This window comes from Eschrichtius robustus, chromosome 6 (genome assembly GCF_028021215.1).
Source record: "Eschrichtius robustus isolate mEscRob2 chromosome 6, mEscRob2.pri, whole genome shotgun sequence".
NCBI lineage: Eukaryota > Metazoa > Chordata > Mammalia > Artiodactyla > Eschrichtiidae > Eschrichtius > Eschrichtius robustus.
The window spans coordinates 74394860-74415485 of NC_090829.1; the positions used below are offsets into that span (position 1 = coordinate 74394860).

The window sequence follows — 20626 nt, forward strand, 5'->3', positions numbered from 1 at the left end:
ATGATATTATACATAGAGAATCCTAAAACTGCCACCAGAAAACTGCTAGATCTAATTAATGAATATGGTAAAGTTGCAGGATACAAAATTAATGCACAGAAATCTCTTGCATTCCTATACACTAATGATGAAAAATCTGAAAGAGAAATTATGGAAACACTCCCATTTACCACTGCAACAAAAAGAATAAAATACCTAGGAATAAACCTACCTAGGGAGACAAAAGACCTGTATGCAGAAAACTATAAGACACTGATGAAAGAAATTAAAGATGATACCAACAGATGGAGAGACATACCATGTTCTTGGATTGGAAGAATCAACATTGTGAAAATGACTATACTACCCAAAGCAATCTACAGATTCAATGCAATCCCTATCAAATTACCAATGGCATTTTTTACGGAGCTAGAACAAATCATCTTAAAATTTGTATGGAGACACAAAAGACCCCGAATAGCCAAAGCAGTCCTGAGGGAAAAAAACGGAGCTGGAGGAATCAGACTCCCTGACTTCAGACTATACTACAAAGCTACAGTAATCAAGACAATATGGTACTGGCACAAAAACAGAAACATAGATCAATGGAACAAGATAGAAAGCCCAGGGATTAACCCATGCACCTATGGTCAACTAATCTATGACAAAGGAGGCAAAGATATACAATGGAGAAAAGACAGTCTCTTCAATAAGTGGTGCTGGGAAAACTGGACAGCTACATGTAAAAGAATGAAATTAGAATACTCCCTAACACCATACACAAAAATAAACTCAAAATGGATTAGAGACCTAAATGTAAGACTGGACACTATAAAACTCTTAGAGGAAAACATAGGAAGAACACTCTTTGACATAAATCACAGCAAGATCTTTTTTGATCCACCCCTAGAGTAATGGAAATAAAACCAAAAATAAACAAATGGGACCTAATGAAACTTCAAAGCTTTTGCACAGCAAAGGAAACCATAAACAAGACGAAAAGACAACCCTCAGAATGGGAGAAAATATTTGCAAATGAATCAACGGACAAAGGATTAATCTCCAAAATATATAAACAGCTCATTCAGCTCAATATTAAAGAAACAAACACCCCAATCCAAAAATGGGCAGAAGACCTAAATAGACATTTCTCCAAAGAAGACATACAGATGGCCACGAAGCACATGAAAAGATGCTCAACATCACTAATTATTAGAGAAATGCAAATCAAAACTACAATGAGGTATCACCTCACACCAGTTAGAATGGGCATCATCAGAAAATCTACAAACAACAAATGCTGGAGAGGGTGTGGAGAAAAGGGAACCCTCTTGCACTGTTGGTGGGAATGTAAATTGATACAGCCACTATGGAGAACAATATGGAGGTTCCTTAAAAAACTAAAAATAGAATTACCATATGACCCAGCAATCCCACTACTGGGCATATACCCAGAGAAAACCGTAATTCAAAAAGACACATGCACCCGAATGTTCATTGCAGCACTATTTACAATAGCCAGGTCATGGAAGCAACCTAAATGCCCATCAACAGACGAATGGATAAAGAAGATGTGGTACATATATACAATGGAATATTACTCAGCCATAAAAAGGAACGAAATTGAGTCATTTGTTGAGACGTGGATGGATCTAGAGACTGTCATACAGAGTGAAGTAAGTCAGAAAGAGAAAAACAAATATCGTATATTAACGCATGTATGTGGAACCTAGAAAAATGGTACAGATGAGCCGGTTTGCAGGGCAGAGGTTGAGACACAGATGTAGAGAACGGACATATGGACACCAAGGGGGGAAAACTGCGGTGGGGTGGGTATGGTGTTGTGCTGAATTGGGCGATTGGGATTGACATGTATACACTGATGTGTATAAAATTGATGCCTAATAAGAACCTGCAGTATAAAAAAACAAACAAACAAAACAACTAATACTAAACTTTCATTGGGTTATTTGTATGGAAATATGTTAATATAAATGTTTCAGACATTACATGAAATTTCTAAAAATCTTATATGTTCTGGTATAATGTTATAAGTCATAATCCTAGTTATTACCTTAAAATGTATATCTCAGAAATAACTAATTTTCTTGTCAACTGCATTACTATGAACTTTCATCAAATTTTTAACTGTGGTCATTTTTAAGTCTTTTGTCATTTACAGACAGTTCTGTGTGTACTCTGATACTTTTGCAAATATGTTCCTATAAAAGGGTTTCATCTTTAAGAAATTCATGGAAAAGACTCTGACAAGTACAGGTTTCTGGTAACTGACTGTACTGCTGAACTGAATGAATAAGCATTTTCAGAACTCTAATGAAAAACTGATGAACTCATAAAAGTGCTAACAAAAGATCAAGATGAAAAAAAAATGTAATTACATGGGACTGAGTGAACTGATGAGGATGAGTATAATTTTTGTGACTTTCTGTCTGAATTCAAAAAAAAAAAATCCAACAAGGACTCAGAGGCAAAGAATATACAAATCAATTTTCACTGCAAAGTAAAGGAGCTGTTACAGTGGAGGATTACTGGACTGAATGTCACTATTATGACATAGTATGAGTGTGTTTCATGTTTGGTAATTGCAATCATTGTTGCTTTTGTTGTGGTCATCCATGTACAATGCTTGGTGTCAGTCTATTTATCTCTTGTAAAAATAAAATACAGTGTGTGTGTGTGAAAAAAAAAAAAAGGTAACCATTGTTCTCAGGAGAGTGAAAGGGTTATTAGCCTCACTCTCAGAGTTTTTATCAGGTTCACATACATAAAAAGCATACTGCCCTTGGAGAAAGTCACTACCATAAAGATGGGAAGAATACAGTAAATTGGCAGAAAATTGATGTTTTCTATCTTCAATATATTGAAGCAAGAGGCCCTGAAGTTTGCTTGGTGGCACAGAGCTGTGATCTGGATATGTTTGTCATTCCAACAGACTCTGGCTGTTTAGATATTTGGCCACAGGCAGATGAGATTTTTAAAATCAGAGATAGCCACTTGTGATTTCCAGATTGTATATTGTATACACCCATACAGAGTCAACCTCTAGATCAACCTGTCTCTTTACTGTCTCTGCATCAGTTTCTAACACAATAGGATTATTTTCTTTTTCTTTTTGCATTATGGTCTCAGGCACACAATAAAACCTTATCAGCAATGTTAAAAAAAAAAAAAAGAAATAAATGAAATAGAAACAAAGAAAACAAGAGCAAAGATCAGTAAAACTAAAAGCTGGTTCTTTGAGAAGATAAACAAAATTGATAAACCATTAGCCAGACTCATCACAAAAAAGAGGGAGACGACTCAAGTCAATACAATTAAAAATGAAAAAGGAGAAGTTACAACAGACACCGCAGAAATACAAAGCATCCTAAGAGATTACTACAAGCAACTCTATGCCAATAAAATGGACAACCTGGAAGAAATGGACAAATTCTTAGAAAGGTATTACCTTCCAAGACTGAACCAGGAAGAAATAGAAAATATGAACAGACCAGTCACAAGTAATGAAATTGAAACTGTGATTAAAAATCTTCCAACAAACAAAAGTCCAGGACCAGATGGCTTCACAGGTGAATTCTATCAAACATTTAGAGAAGAGCTAACACCCATCCTTCTCAAACTCTTCCAAAAAATTGCAGAGGAAGGAACACTCCCAAACTCATTCTATGAGGCCACCATCACCCTGATACCAAAACCAGACAAAGATACTACAAAAAAAGAAAATTACAGACCAATATCACTGATGAATATAGATGCAAAAATCCTCAACAAAATACTAGCAAACAGAATCCAACAACACATTAAAAGGATCATACACCATGATCAAGTGGGATTTATCCCAGGGATGCAAGGATTCTTCAATATATGCAAATCAATCCATGTGATACACCGTATTAACAAATTGAAAAATAAAAACCGTATGATCATCTCAATAGATGCAGAAAAAGCTTTTGACAAAATTCAGCACACATTTATGATAAAAACTCTCCAGAAAGTGGGCATAGAGGGAACCTACCTCAACATAATAAAGCCCATATACGACAAACCCACAGCAAATATCATTCTCAATGGTGAAAAACTGAAAGCATTTCCTCTAAGATCAGGAACAAGACAAGGATGTCCACTCTCACCACTATTATTCAACATAGTCTTGGAAGTCCTAGCTACAGCAATCAGAGAAGAACAAGAAATAAAAGGAATACAAATTGGAAAAGAAGAAGTAAAACTGTCACTGTTTTCAGATGACATGTTACTATACAGAGAGAATCCTAAAGATGCCACCAGAAAATTAAATTCAGCACCACCAAACCACTACTAGCACTACTAGAGCTAATCAATGAATTTGGTAAAGTTGCAGGACACAAAATTAATGCACAGAAATCTCTTTCATTCCTATACACTAATGATGAAAACTCTGAAAGAGAAATCAAGGAAACACTCCCATTTACCACTGCAACAAAAAGAATACCTAGGAATAAACCTACCTAGGGAGACAAAAGACCTATATGCAGAAAACTATAAGACACTGATGAAAGAAATTAAAGATGATACCAACAGATGGAGAGATATACCATGTTCTTGCATTGGAAGAATCAATATTGTGAAAATGACTATACTACCCAAAGCAATCTACAGATCCAATGCAATCCCTATCAAATTACCAGTGGCATTTTTTACAGAACTAGAACAAAAAATCTTAAAATTTGTATGGAGACACAAAAGACTCTGAGTAGTCAAAGCAGTCTTGAGGGAAAAAAAGCAGAGCTGGAGAAGTCAGACTCCCTGACTTCAGACTATACTACAAAGGTACAGTAATCAAGACAATATGGTACTGGCAAAAAAACAGAAACATAGATCAATGGAACAGGATAGAAAGCCCAGAGATAAAGCCACACACCTATGGTCAGCTAATCTATGACAAAGGAGGCAAGGATATACAATGGAGAAAAGACAGTCTCTTCAATAAGTGGTGCTGGGAAAACTGGACAACTACATGGAAAAGAATGAAATCAGAACACTCTCTAACACCATACATAAAAATAAACTCAAAATGGATTCGAGACCTAAACTTAAGACTGGACACTATAAAACTCTTAGAGGAAAACATAGGAAGAACACTCTTTGACATAAATCACAGCAAGATCTTTTTTGATCCACCTCCTAAAGTAATAGAAATAAAAACAAAAATAAACAAATGGGACCTAATGAAACTTAGAAGCTTTTGCAAAGCAAAGGAAACTACAAACAAGACGAAAAGACAACCCTCAGAATGGGAGAAAATATTTGCAAACGAATCAATGGACAGAGGATTAATCTCCAAAATGTATAAACAGTTCAAGCAGCTAAATATTAAAAAAACAAACAACCCAATCCAAAAATGGGCAGAAGACCGAAATAGACATTTCACCAAAGAAGACATACAGATGGCCAAGAAGCACATGAAAAGCTGCTCAACATCACTAATTATTAGAGAAATGCAAATCAAAACTACAATGAGGTATCATCACCTCACACCAGTTAGAATGGGCATCATCAGAAAATCTACAAAAAACAAATGCTGGAGAGGGTGTGGAGAAAAGGGAATCCTCTTGCCCTGTTGGTGGGAATGTAAATTGATACAGCCACTATGGAGAACAGTATGGAGGTTCCTTAAAAAACTAAAAGTAGAATTACGATATGATCCAGCAATTCCACTACTAGGCATATACCCAGAGAAAACCATAATTCAAAAAGACACATGCACCCGAATGTTCATTGCAGCACTATTTACAATAGCCAGGTCATGGAAGCAACCTAAATGCCCATCGACAGACGAATGGATAAAGAAGTTGTGGTACATATATACAATGGAATATTACTCAGCCATAAAAAGGAACGAAATTGGGTCATCTGTTGAGACGTGGATGGATCTAGAGACTGTCATACAAAGTGAAGTAAGTCAGAAAGAGAAAAACAAATATCGTATATTAACACATATATGTGGAATCTAGAAAAATGGTACAGATGAACCGGTTTGCAGGGCAGAAATTGAGACACAGATGTAGAGAACAAACATATGGACACCAAGGGGAGAAAGCGGCAGGGGGGTGGGGGTGGTGGTGTGATGAATTGGGCGATTGAGATTGACATGTATACACTGATGTGTATAAAATTGATGACTAATGAGAACCTGCTGTATAAAAGAATAAAATAAAATTCAGAAATTCCAAAAAAAAGAAACATTGTACATATTGTCATGGATATGTAATCTAATGGATTAAAGGATACCAAATTTTATTGCTTTGAATTTTCAAAAAAAAAAAAGAGAAATTAAAAATAAATAAAAAATAAAAATTGCCTCACTAACATAAACTCAGGTGGTGTTGAAAGTGGCTTGTTATGAATAACAAAGGACACTCCTTTCACCTTTATCACTCTGGAGCTATTTCAGTAATTGGGGATAAAACCAAATATTATAATAAAAGATGTTTCTTTCACCTGTTTTAGGACCCAGGGACAAAAAACAATTATAACAAGAGATGTTCCTTTTACTCTTATCACTTAGGAAGTGATAAGAGTTTTAGAAGCTCTGTGCAAAGAACCAGGACAAAGACCAAATACGTATTCCTTTTTTTTTTATAAATTTATTTATTTATTTATTTCTGGCTGCGTTGGGCCTTTGTTGCTGCACGCGGGCTTTCTTCAGTTGCGTCGAGCAGGGACTACTCTTAGTTGCGGTGTGTGGGTTTCTCACTGCAGTGGCTTCTCTTGTTGTGCAGCACGGGCTCTAGGTGCATAGGCTTCAGTAGTTGTGGCACACGGGCTCAGTAGTTGTGGCACATGGGCTCTAGAGCGCAGGCTCAGTAGTTGTGGTGCACGGGCTTAGTTGCTCCGCGGCATGTGGGATCTTCCCAGACCAGGTCTCGAACCCATGTACCCTGCATTAGCAGGTGGATTCTTAACCACTGTGCCACCAGGGAAGCCCCGTATTTCTTATTATATCAAAATATCAGTCATCAAGCTTGTTGATTTTAAAAATAAAAGAGTTGGTTATTTTACCAGCAAAAATTGGTTTAATTGGGAATAGCAGAGAGTTGCAATTCAGGACAAATAAGCCACAGCAAAAATCATAGGCAAGTCCAACAAACAAAGGACAGGAAAGTTATTTTATAGAGAAAAAGGAGAAAGTTGGAAAAGCTTGTTTTGAATGAAAGCGCACTGAAGAAAAGTAAGAGTTCAGGGTGATGACACTTAGTCATTGGCTGAGTTGCTGGGGTAGTCTAATTCTTGTAGGTTACTCAACATACACCTCTTCCTGTTGGGGTCTGTAATTGGTGATTCTCTCCTGTTGATGATTCTTCTGTTGGGATCTGTAATTGACTTTGAGTGGTACTGCATGAGAGCTTCCACTTCTAGCCTCTCGATGCCATTTTTAGTGAGGTTTCCCTTTATTAATTTTCGCAAGTTTATGATATACAGCTTTCTGTGTGCATGTTACACTTCGATTTTTTTTTAATAAAAATTTATTTATTTATTTTTGCCTGTGTGGGTCTTTTTTCTGCGCGCGGGCTTTCTTTAGTTGCGGCAAGTGGGGGCTACTCTTCCCTGTGGTGCGCGGGCTTCTCATTGCGGTGGCTTCTCTTGTTGCGGAGCACAGGCTCTAGGCACGTGGGCTTCAGTAGTTGTGGCACGTGGGCTCAGTAGTTGTGGCGAGCGGGCTCTAGAGTGCAGGCTCAGTAGTTGTGGTGCACAGGCTTAGTTGCTCCACGTCATGTGGGATCTTCCCGGACCAGGGCTCGAACCCATGTCCCCTGCATTGGCAGGCGGATTCTTAACCACTGCACCACCAGGGAAGCCCCCGACACTTTGATTTTTTAAAAAACCCTTATTAATTTAAAAAAATTCAGGGGGACTTCCCCAGCAGTCCAGTGGTTAAGACTCCGCACTTCCACTGCAGGGGGCACGGGTTTGATCCCTGGTCGGGGAGCTAAGATCCCACACGCCATGTGGTGTGGCCAAAAAAAGAAAAATCAGTAGATTTGAAGTAGCTAAACCATTTTTATGTTTTTCACCAGTTCATTAATGGAAGTTTCCGTAAGAACCCCACTGTCTATGAACATGCCTATCACACAGACACAGTGGGGGTCAATAGCCAATCTAGCTAGTAGGGTCTGCTAAGATTCTTTGAGATTAATGTTTGAACAAGAAATGTCATACAGATATAGGGGTGTAGTCTTAATTTGGTTTACCCCAGAGCAGGACCTGAGATGAGAATTGCATGTAGTCTGTGAGATGATTCTGTTACCTAACTCAGGTTCAGCTGCTTATCACTCAAGAATCCAATACTGAGAGACAAGTGTTGGGTAAAAGGAAAGATAGCTTTATTGAGGAAGCTGGCAATCCTGGGGAAGAGGTGGACTCATGTCCCAAAGAACAAACTCCTGACTCCCCAGGTTTTACTCAGAAATTATATTGGAAAAGAAGAAGGGGATACATCCTGAGGAGAGGGTTGTGGGGTATGTGATCAGCTTATGGACATTCTTCTGATTGGTTGGTGGTGAGTTACTCAGGAGTCAACAGCATGAACCTTCTGGTTCCGACTAGTCTGGAGTCTACGTGCTTGTAGGCGGGATATGATTAACTTCTTCCATCTGGCAAGCATTTCAGTATCTGCAAAATAGCTCAAAGAATATGGCTTAGAATATTATCTATAGTCCTTGAGGAGGGACTAAAGGTCCTTGACTTTGTTTAGTGGCTAAACTATTATTATCTTGTCTTATTTGACTGTTTTCCTTTGTCTCCGCATTTTCTCACTTCTCTGATTAAATTTATTCATTGGAACTCAGGGAAGGCCTAGGAGGCTAAAGTTTTTCTACAGATAATAGGCAGGCAGAGGAAATGTGTGTGTGTGGGGGGCGGGTGTTCTGTCCCAGGAAGGCCCCATAGGGTCCTGCTCAGTTACAATTTCAGGAAGCACCATAGTACAGAAGTAGGAAAGTGAGACAGAGAAGGGAAGAAAGCCAACACAGAGTACAGGTTCCCTCTGTGGGTAGTTGAGGCTCAATCCCTCTAAAGTCCTTTTGATGATGGTCTCCATTTTAAAATATAGAAGTGGGGGATGAGAGATATTAAGTAACCTGCACAAGCTCACAGAGTTAAGAAGTGGTAGAACAAGAATTTGTACCAATCTGATCAGAGACCAAGGACAGTTTAGCCTGAAGGACACCAACCAGGTTTTAGAAACTGGAATCTAGAAATGAGGGAAAAGGAAACCAATGCAAGCAGGTTGCAAGCAAATAGAGTGATTGCCTGGAATTGGCACTGTGTCTGAATCTTGCTTTTATATGATGACTGGGTCAGGTGAAAGGTTGAGTCTGGTGATGGAGCTAATAAAATGTATGGAATTCTCTTTCAAGAATATGAGCTCAGACATTCTCAATGAATCCTTTTGTAGTCTTTATAAATTCACAAGTTAAAGAACCCCTTCCTCTGATGTACTGGTGTAAGTAAGTATCTGGACTGAACTCATTTTCCCGAAGGTTGCACTGTGAGCAATCTAACAAAGTGGGAAAAACCAGGTTGGCAGCCCCCCTGACAGAGTGTCATTTTAACAAGCCCTATTTCCATCCACATGTGCTATTCTTACAAGAACTCTTAGGGCAAGGTGGCCATTAGTAAACTTACTATTGGTAACTTCATCTCCGGCAAAAACTCCTGGATCTTTTCCCTGGGTCAGAAATAACATTACTCTCTTAGTGTCTGTACTTTGAGTTCAGCACTCAAAAGACAGTACTCAAAGTATTCAATTGTTAGTACTTGATTCAGCTCTAGGATAAACAATGAAAACCTGCTGCTGCTTTAGATGCTTGTTTCTCAGATGCTTGTTTTAGCAGACCAAAGTACTATTTAGTTCTTGGCACTGCTGTTTAGGTCTTGAGTTCCTCGTTCTTTCAAAGATCTGTACCCTGCAAAAGAAAGCAGGCAGAAATCTAGGTTGCAGCTTTGCTATGAAAAAGGTTTGTGGAAGAAAATATTTTTAAAAGAAACAACTGATAAAGTACCATTATTCAAAATATACAAAGAGCTCCTAAAACTCAACAATAAGAAAACAACCTGAGTTTTAAAAGGGCAAAACACTTGAACAGAGATTTCATGGAAGAAGATACACAGATGGCAAGTAAGCATATGAAAGATATTTGACATCATTTGTCATTAGGGAATTACAAATAAAAATAATGAGATACCACTACACACTTATTAGAATGGCCAAAATCCAAAACAATGACAACACCAAATGCTGGCAAGAATGTAGAGCAAAAAGAACTCTAACTCCATTGCTGGTAGAAATACAAAATAGTACAGCCACTTTGGAAGACACTTACAAACTAAACATACTCTTACCATGCAATCCAGCAATCGAGATCCTTGGTATTTACTCAATAAATTGAAAACTTATGTCCACACAAAAACCTACACATGTGTATTTATAGCGGCTTTATTCATAGTTGCCAAAACTTAGAAGTATTCAAGATTCCTTCAGTAGGTGAATGGATAAAGAAACTGTGGTACATTCAGGCAATGGAATATTATTCAGTGCTAAAAAGAAATGAGTTAACAGGACTCCCCTGGAGGTGCAGTGGTTAAGAATCCGCCTGCCAATACAGGGGACATGGGTTCGAGCCCAGGTCCGGGAAGATCCCACATGCCGTGGAGCACAAAGCCTGTGAGCCACAACTACTGAAACCCACGTGCCTAGAGCCCGTGCTCTGCAACAAGAAAAGCCACCGCAATGAGAAGCCCGCACACCACAACGAAGAGTAGCCCCCGCTTGCCGCAACTAGAGAAAGCCCACACGCAGCAATGAAGACCCAACACAGCCAAAAATAAATAAATAAATAATTTAAAATGTTTTAAAAAAAAAAAAAGGAAAAGAAATGAGCTATCAAGCCATGAAAAGACTTGGAGGAAAATTAAATGCATATCACTAAGTAAAAGCAGCCAATCTGAAAAGGCTACATACTGTGTGACTCTGGCCATATGACATTCTGGGAAAGGCAAAACTAGGGAGACAGTGAAAAGATCAGTGGCTGCCAGAGGTTTGTGGGGAGGGAGAGATGAATAGGCAGAGCACACAGTGAAACTATTCTGTATGATATTACAATGGTGGATACAGATTACTATGCATTTGTCAAAACCTATAGACTGGGCAACACCTAGAGTGAACCCTAACGTAAACTAGAGACTTTGGATAATAAGGATGTGAAAATGTAGGTTCATCACTTGTAACAGATGTACCGCTGTGGTACATGGATGTCTATTGTGGGGGAGGGTGAGTCTGTGTGAGGGGAGGGATATATAAAAACTCTCTGTACTTTCTGCTCTTTTGCCTGGGAACCTCAAACTGCTCTAAAAAATAAAGTTCATTAGTTTAAAAAAAAAAAGTTTGGAAAGCAATATGACAGGGGACAAGGAGGGTCCAGAAGGTGAGCCTGGCAGAAGAGATCAGGAAATTCAAAGATTGGGCAGACAACAGGCCAATTAGCAGAGAGGCAATCAAGGATGGAATGCTCAGCAGGTTCTGTTTAGGTCTGTACAGACAAGAGGTGGTCAGTGCAAGTAGGGAGAAGGGAACAAGTATTGGATCTGGATGGGCAGGCAGCATCCTAGAGGAAGCAGCACTGGTGTGTGGAATTGGCAGGCTCTGATCCCAGAGCCAAACCATTTGCTCTTTACCCTGTTCTAAACATTCTTCCAGAGGTTGGGAGCTGGTCCCCCAATGGCTCATGCTGAGTGAGCTGAGGACAGAGATGCCAGGTTACGTGAGAGTTTCCACCGTTGTTTCCTTCCTTCTCTGTTTTATTTCCTTGTCAAGGTACTGGCCACAGGTCTACCCGTAAGAAAACTAATGTTAGCTCCAGAGAAATGAAGGGCTTCTGAAGAAACCGCAGCAAAGAAGAACTTGATGTATTAAGTCTCCTGCACGGAATTCCCTGGCTACCCAGTGGTTAGGACTCTCTGCTTCCACTGCAGGGGGCCCGGGTTTGATCCCTAGTGGGGGAACGAAGATCCCACATGCCGCACAGTGTGGCAAAAAAAAAAGTCTCCTTCACTTTGCTGAACTCCTTAAGGACAGAGCCCCAACTATAAAAGGCTTAATCAACAAGGCAAAGTTGTTATTCCTCATAATAAGCACATTAGCAATGAAACAGTTCTAGGGGAGGTTAATTCAGTGACAGCTTCTTTCTTCCTTTTTTTAAACTTTACCCTTTTTCCAATCTCTTTCTATTCCCCACCCTCCACCCCCAGTCCCTGGCAACCACTTTTCTACTCTCTGTTTCTATTAATTTAACTTTATATTTAGAGTCCGCATATAAGTGGTACCATGCAGTATTTGTCCTTCTCTGACTTATTTCACCTAGCATAATGCCCTCAAGGTCCATCCATGTTGTTGCAAACATCAGAATTTTCTTCTTTCTTGGACACTTAGCTTGTTTCCGTATCTTGGCTATTGTGAATAATGCTGCAGTGAACATGGGAGTGCAGGTCTCTCGTTGATACCTGGTATGCATTTTCTTTAGATATACATATATACCCAGAAGTGGGATTGCTGGATCATAGAGTAGTAGTTCTATTTTTAATTTTTGAGGAACTTCCATACTATTTTCCATTGAGACAGGTTCTTTTCCTCTCTGCTCTGCTGCCCTGGCTTACTCCCTGAGGCTGGTTCCCCTCATGGTCGTAATAGGCTGGATGCTGCAGTCCCTGGCAACATATGAAGGAAAATCCAACAATACTGAGGGATGAAGAGAACATTTTCTCCCATGTGTTTCTTTTTATCATCAGAAAAACTCTTCTCCCAGTCACAAGAAGACACAATTCCCCTTATGTGAGGAGCTAGAATAGCCAAATTCATGGAGACAGAAAGTGGAATGGTGGTTTCAGGGGCTGAGGAGAGAGGAGAATGTGAAGTTGGTATTTAATAGGTACAGAGTTTCAGCTGGGGAAGATGAAAAAGTTCTGGAGATGGAAATGGTGGTAATGTTTGGACAACAGTATGTATGTTCTTAATGTCACAGAACTGTACACTTAAAATGGTCAAAAATGGTAAAATTTTTAAATTGAGATATAATTGACATATAACATTGTATTCGTTTCAGGTGTACAACATAATGATTCTATATACGTATGCAGTACATGATGATCACCATTGTAAGTGTAGTTAATGTCCGTCACCACACATAGTTACAATTTTTTTTCCTGTGATGAAAACTTTTAAAATCAAGTCTCTTAGCAACTTTCAAATATACAATACAGTGTTATTAAATATAGTCACCATGCTGTACATTACATCCCCAGGACTTATTTATTATAACTAGAAGTCTGGACCTTTTGACTACCTTCACCCATTTCACCCACCCCCCCCAACCAAAAATGGTAAATTTTATGTTATGTATATTTTATCACAAGTTTAAAAAAATGTTTTCTCAGAAGCCCCACAGTAAATCTCCTCTCACATTTCATAGGCCAGAATTCTGCCACCTGCCCATTCCTAAACCAATGATAATGGCAACAATAATAAAATTACTGTGATTGGCTTGGTCTAATCAAGATTCACCACCCTTGTGACTAAGGGGGTGGGTAGATCCACAGTCCCCTGAAGCACACAGCTGCCCAATGCTCGAACAATATTTGGATTTAGATTCTGTTAATGAGGAAAAAATAGCGGGGGTGGGGAGGTATTGGGGAAGATGGCCACTGGGTAGGATACAAAGACCCTAGCAAGGTTTTCCCACTGAGGCAAGGAAGGACTTGATTCCTTCAGGACACCCAAACTTTTCTGAAAATTCATGTGAGACTTACCGACTCCAACCCCCAGGAGGCCTTGGGGACTTATACTGTCTCTCAGATCTGTCCCTTTCCCTTTTCACTCCAAGGACAGACATTGTAATCTCATCACTTCACATCTGACTGTGATACCAGTCTCCTGAGGGACATCTCTGCCTCTGGTTTCATTCCCATTTGGATCCATCTTAAACACCAGTGCTAGAATAACTTACAGAACCAACACCTATGTCCAAACTGCTTACCAGGCTGGCTAGAACTCTTCTGCAATCCTCGTTTTCAGTCTCCCTACTAGTATGCTTCTTAGGGCAAGGATTTTGCCTTACTCATTTTATTCCTAATACCTGGAATAGTGCTGATAATTCATTCATAGGTTTTGCCCATTCAATTTATATTTATAGTGTTCAGCAAATATTGAATAAGTAAATAAATTATTCAATGAATGAATAAATCCATGACCTGACTCTTCCCAGTTTGTGCCGTTTTTCTTTTTCTCACATGATTCTTTTGCTGAGAGAAAGTCAACAAAATACTTATTGTTCCCTGACCACATCACATACCTTGTCAACCACCCCTGTGAATTTACCCACACAGTTTCTCCAGTTTATAATGTTCTTCTCTCTCTTCTCTGATAATCAGAGATCTACATTTCCTTTGAGGCCAAGACCAAATCCCGCCTTCAATGTGAGTGCTTCTCAGTTATCCAAGGCTTCAGTGACCTACTCTCTCATCATCTATGATTTTTACGGTCTGTATCTACTCAGCACACATTTTACATATATTTTCTTTTAAGTATATATTATCTTTTAAGTATCTCCCCAGTTAGTATTTAAACCCCTTGAATTCAGGAATCCTGTTTTATGTCTGTTTTTATTTCCAATACCTAATCTAATACTACAATAAATATAAGTTTCTAAGGATGGTCGGATTTTTTTGCATTGATTAATACATCATAAAAAGTCTGGGGCTTCTTTAAACCTAATTGAGATTATAAGTGAATAATTAAGCTCTTAAAATTAGAGAGTAAAATTTCCATTAAATTTAATCCTAGTATATGTATACATTGTGTACCCGTATATCCATTTACCAGAATATACACAGAGCCACAATTACATCTGGTTGTTGTACTAGGTTGATGAATTATGGGTCACTTTTCAAAGGCAAATATTATAGTGCATCCCAGGACACCTGTGTTCACAGGATCAGCTCTCTGAAACTATATTTGGATGTACAATCTATTAAAAGCTTCTTGTACTGAGTGACCTTTCAGGCAGAATTTAGATCGAATACTCACACTGCTGCTGCCTGTTGCTGAGTGGAAGAGAGCAGAAAACCCTGGATTCAAACCTCTACTGGGTTTTTGTTTTGCGTGTTTTGTTTCTTTTTCATTTTGCCTTAAGAAGATGAACAATGAAACCACAACCCTGATATCCTTAAAGGAGGAAATGAAAAGGTTGCTAATGGCTACAGGGAGGGAGCAAGCATGGGTCTGCTTTTCTGGGAAGATGAGTAAGAGAAGAATGAAGAATAAAAATAAGCAAAGAACTACGGACATGCTAATTAGAATTCTTTCTCTGTTAACGTGTTCAGGTTCAAAATATGTCAATTAGTAGTAAAGAAAAATCTACTCCCAGGTGCTATAATTCCATTCAATTAATGCATGTGCTATATGCCAGGTTTACAAAAATAAGTAACATGTGGTTTCTGCCCTCAAGGAGCTCACAGCCTTAGGAATAACAGAAGTATTCAAAAATGCTTACAATTTAATGTGACTGACATTATAATGGTGATGTTCCTAAAGGGCTATGAGAACATGAAGAGAGGAATGAATTTTGCCTTTGACACTAGGAAAAGGAACCCTTCATAGAGGGACATTTAGGCTGGATCTGAAAGTGTGAGTAGGAGTTTACAAGAAATAAAAATACGGTAAGGAATTCTAGGCTGAGGAAACAGTACACGGAAGCATAGAAGCTTGGAATCGCATACGGTATTCAGTCAGCAGCTAGATGTCTCATATGACTGGTGACTAGGATGTGTGAGAGGACTGGCAGAAGATGGGGGCGAAGGGTAAAGAGCCTATGTTTCCTGCTGAGGAAATCCAACTTGGCTCCAGCAATATCACTGGGCAAGTCGGCAGCATAAAAGGTATATAATAGTCAAATTATAAGATCAGAATTGTGTTTTAGAAGAATATCTCTGGAGAATGGATTGGACGTGAAAAGGAGGAATCAAGTTAGACTACTGTAATCCTAGGTCCACGTGAAAGATGGTGATTAACTGGCTTACTGGAGATAGAGAGGATGGGATGGATTAGAGACACACTGATGGAGCGAAAGGGAAAAAATGGTGAGTTATTCTGAGATTTCTAGTTGGAGGAATTGGATAGATGGTGATGCCATTAACTGAGCTGGAGAATTGTAGTAGAAACACAGATTTGCAGACATGTTGTTTAGGATTTATTTGGAATGATCGGGAATGCCTTTTGGTGAAAAGATTCCAAAGAACTGCTCCAATTGTAAACCTTTATACTGAATGACAAGCTAGAGTTTACCTCTAGAGTTCAAGCTGGAGATGACCTAAAAGCAATATCTTCTTAAAGGTCTAAAAGTTAATACAAAGAGTTTGCCAGATATCATAGTTTTGACTTGCAGACAGAGATTACTGGCATATTAGGTCATGCAGGCCTATACCACAAAAATGCACATTTCGTATAGAGCCTTATCTATATGTAAATAGAATCCAAAGCAATGAGAAAATTCCATTGCTGAAATTTCTGAAGATGGGGTGCGAGAGGAGGGAGGAGGGACTTAGTAGATTCAGCTTAAGACAGTTGAGTTTGACATCACCATCCAGGTGGAGATGTGCAAAACATAGTTGAAAATACAGGTCTAGAGCTTAGGAGAGGGGTGGTACCTGAAGCTAAATTAGCCTTGGGAGATAGTAAAGACCAAGAAGAGAAAATGGTCAAGGATAGAACCCTAGGCAACCACAACAGTATTCGGGTGACTGGGGACATAGAAACTCGGGGAAGTGGCTGTGTGTGTATCATTTCCTTCGTGAAAGACAATGTGGGTGGTTTCAGGCAAATGAGTTGTGTGGTTCCAATTCTTTGTGGTTCAGTTAAGACATAATTTTGGTGCCACAGCGCCCTCTAATGATCAGGGCTGTTCAGAGCTACTCAGATCCCCCTTTTGCTGTTACACTGCTTAGCATTTCACTAACATCACAAATGTCAATCATAGGAGACACGTTTTATTACTTCTGTTAAGGCCTCTTACAGGTATTGGGGGACAGGCATAAAGATGCCCAAGGAATAGTCTCTGATCCTCTCCCTCCAAGAGCTTACAACTTAGATCATGAAAAGCTAACTTTAAAAATAAAGGAGGAGATGGGGAGTGACAAGTGATAGAGGCAGTCCTGTGAGAGAGAAGTAGGCAGGGAGCAGATCTTCAGGTAGAAAGGCTGAGGGATTCAAGCAGGCAGTGGAATTTGAGCTTATCCTTGATGGATGGGACTTGGACAGTCAGAATAAGGCAGAGAAAGCCACCTTAATAAATACTGGTCTCCGCACTAGTTAGCTATATGACAGTTCAGTTTCAATCTTTTTGAGACTCAATTTCTTTATCCATAAATAGTAAAAATGACTGCTTTACTTCTAATGGTTGTTGTGAGAATCAAATTAAAGCTTGTATAAAATATTTTTTAACGTATAAAGTATGGTACGAAGACAAGACATGGCATGTAATTGAGGTAATTAGACAATTCACATGTTTGGCAATATAAGGAATGCCAGAACTAGGATGATGACTAGAGAGAACGGCAAATGGGAACATCTCTTCATAATCTTAAAATGTAAATAGCTACTCAAATTTGATAGTGGTTATAAACAACGTATTACAGCCTTATATTAAGACAGAACCTTAGTTTTGTGCCCTGACCTACATTAACTCTTGATTCTTTTATCCTATAGAGTAGACCAAAAACTCCAAGTGTTAGAAGCACAGTTTAAAGAACTGGACTTCACCAAGGATAATCTGACACAGAAATTTGAACATCATAGCAAGACTTTGGCAAACCAAGCTGCCCAAGATGAGCTGTGGACAGCAGTTCTGTCATTCAAGTGAGTATCCAATCAGAAATCAGTGGAATTTTGTGGTTTTGTGAGAACTTGCTGTGGTCATTCTAAAATTGGGTTTCTTTTTTTTTTTTTTTAATAAATTTATTTATTTATTTTTGGTATTTTTGGCTGCGTTGGGTCTTCGTTGCTGCACACGGGCTTTCTCTAGTTGCAGCGAGCGGGGGCTTCTCTGGTTGTGGAGCATGGGCTCTAGGTGCTTGGGCTTCAGTAGCTGCAGCACACAGGCTCAGAAGCTGTGGCTCACAGGCTCTACAGCGCAGGCTCAGTAGTTGTGGCGCACAGGCTTAGTTGCTCTGCAGCATGTAGGATCTTCCTGGACCAGGGCTCGAACCCGTGCCCCCTGCATTGGCAGGTGTATTCTTTTTTTGTTGTTGTTGTTCTCATTGTTTATTTTTTTAAATTTCTTTTCATTTTTGATGAAACATGAATATTTTTGGTAGAAAATGCACAACACTGTAAACCCCTGATTCCATCCAAATACTCCTCTGAAACACATTTTTGTTCACTCAGTTTTCACTCTTAGAATTCCCTCCTCACCACTTTTTTTTTTTTAACATCTTTATTGGAGTATAATTGCTTTACAATGGTTAGTTTCTGCTTTATAACAAAGTGAATCAGTTATACATATACATATGTTCTCATATCTCTTCCCTCTTGCATCTCCCTCCCTCCCACCCTCCCTATCCCAACCCTCTAGGTGGTCACAAAGCACCGAGCTGATCTCCCTGTGCTATGCGGTTGCTTCCCACTAGCTATCTATTTTACGTTTGGTAGTGTATATATGTCCATGGCAGGCGGATTCTTAACCACTGTGCCACCAGGGAAGTCCCTAAAATTGGGTTTCTTAATATGATTCCGACAATGGATTGTGAAGAAGTTACATTTTCTTAAGATCATTCATTCAAAAGAGATTAATTTGAGCACCTGTTTACTTGCCAGAACTGTGGTACACATCTCAGAGTCCCTTGCTTGCCAAAGTCTTACTAACATAGAGATGGATAATATAACTCCTCTGCCATGGAGAAACTTATGGTATGAGTGGCCTGAGATCTAAGCTATCCAGTTTAGTGCAAGCCCTATTTCTTTTCTTTCTTTTTTTTTTTATTCTTTTAATAGTGTGTATCTGTTAATCCCAAACTCCTAATTTATCTCTCTCCCCTTCCCCTCTGGTAACTGTAAAATTGTTTTCTATGTCTGTGAATTTGTTTTGTAAATAAGTTCATTTGTATAATTTTTTAAGATTCCACATATAAGTGATATCATGTGGTATTTGTCTTTGTCTGACTTACTTAATTATGATAATCTCTAGGGCCATCCATGTTGTTGCAAGTGTCATTATTTTGTTCTTTTTTCTGTCTGAGTAACATTTCTCTGTATATATGTATCACATCTTCTCTATCCATTCATTGGTCGATGGACACTTAGGTTGCTTCCATGTCTTGGCTATTGTAAATAACTACTATGAACACTGGCAGGCCCTATTTCTAAAGTAAGCATTTTCTAAACTGCAACAGCTGGTTGTTACCTGAAAACTGGGTTCAGCTCTTGGTGGGCGTTGAGCCAAAAGACAACCAAGCCAAAGACTGGGACAAGAAAGGATGTATTACTTGCAGCAAGTAAGGAAAACACCAGGGATCTTTCCCAAAGCAGCGTCTTCCCAAACAGCAAAACTGGGGAAGTTTTATGCTAAGGGTACACGCATATTCATGAAGGGGCATGAATAGAGGAGAATTCAGCAGCGAATTGGGGCAAAGGTTGACAGAGTCCAAGCTTTAGTTGACTGAAGTCATAAGGGTCAGAAAAGGTCAACATCATTATTCCATCTTCCACTGGGTGGGGATCTCAGTTCCTGCAGAACTCAAAAGATATGTATCAGATTGTTATGTATATCCCTTGAGGAGGAACTAGGACTCTTATCACTAAACTACTTTTTCTTGACAGCTTTTCCTTTGTTCCTGCATTCCCTCACTTCCCATTAAGATCATGAATTACTGAGACCTGTTCAAGGTCAAGCACTGTGGCCAGGCTTAGATCACAAAATGGCTTAGGTCAAAAATGGCTTCTCTTATGTCAAGAGAGCCATGCCTGGTTCTCTTTCTCTGGGGACCTCCTACCGTATCTGCTTACAGTTCTCCTAGTAGGTTTATACTTCTTTGAATTATCCTAATAAAATTCGTTTTATGTTTGTATGTAAAGAGTTCTAATGCTTAAGAAGCTCTCCACATTTTTTGTAGGTTCACTCCAATGGAATTGAATATTTTATACAGCTACGTCATTGAAGTACTCATCCGCTTGCACACTCGTGTGCTTGAGAAGCTGCCAGATCTGGTGAGAGGTCTTCCCACCTTAGCCTCCATCCTTAGACGAAAAGTCAAGAACAAGCGCATTAGAGTTGTGTGGGAGTCTGTCCTGGAGGAACATGGGATGCAAGAAGGAGATATCACAGCACTGTGTACCTTCTTTGTAGCACATGGTAACAAGGCAGAATACTACATTGCTAAAGTAAGGCAAATGTATATAAAAGATGTCAATTTCATGATCACTAATATGGTAAAGAACCAGGCTCTGCAGGATGGTTTGCTAAAGGCTGTTCAGGTCATTGAGAAGGGAAAAGCAGTGAGGGCCCCTGAAGAGCAAAAGTCATCCCTAGAAGAGTTGATACCATAA

The 20626-nt window shown here is 39.1% G+C and overlaps 1 protein-coding gene across 2 annotated transcripts; it reads left to right on the top strand.

The window, feature by feature from the left end:
* Positions 1-15224: 15224 nt before the first annotated feature.
* Positions 15225-20626, top strand: SMCO1 (single-pass membrane protein with coiled-coil domains 1). 2 transcript variants are annotated; one of them, XM_068545490.1, is made up of 3 exons: positions 15225-15274; positions 17792-17941; positions 20194-20626. In XM_068545490.1, exons 1-3 carry the CDS (start codon positions 15225-15227, stop codon positions 20624-20626), a joined length of 633 nt encoding a protein of 210 aa, XP_068401591.1. The 2 variants fall into 2 exon arrangements, with proteins under 2 accessions (XP_068401591.1, XP_068401592.1); XM_068545491.1 differs by lacking the exon at positions 15225-15274 and adding an exon at positions 15305-15330.

What these genes read in the sequence shown, in the direction of transcription:
- SMCO1 (XM_068545490.1), top strand. Translation starts at nt 15,225, where the DNA reads ATGAACAATGAAACCACAACCCTGATATCCTTAAAGGAGGAAATGAAA. An exon ending in TTAAAGGAGGAAATGAAAAG is followed by an intron (nt 15,275 to 17,791) that starts GTTGCTAATGGC and finishes TTTATCCTATAG; the next exon opens with AGTAGACCAAAAACTCCAAG. An exon ending in ACAGCAGTTCTGTCATTCAA is followed by an intron (nt 17,942 to 20,193) that starts GTGAGTATCCAA and finishes CATTTTTTGTAG; the next exon opens with GTTCACTCCAATGGAATTGA.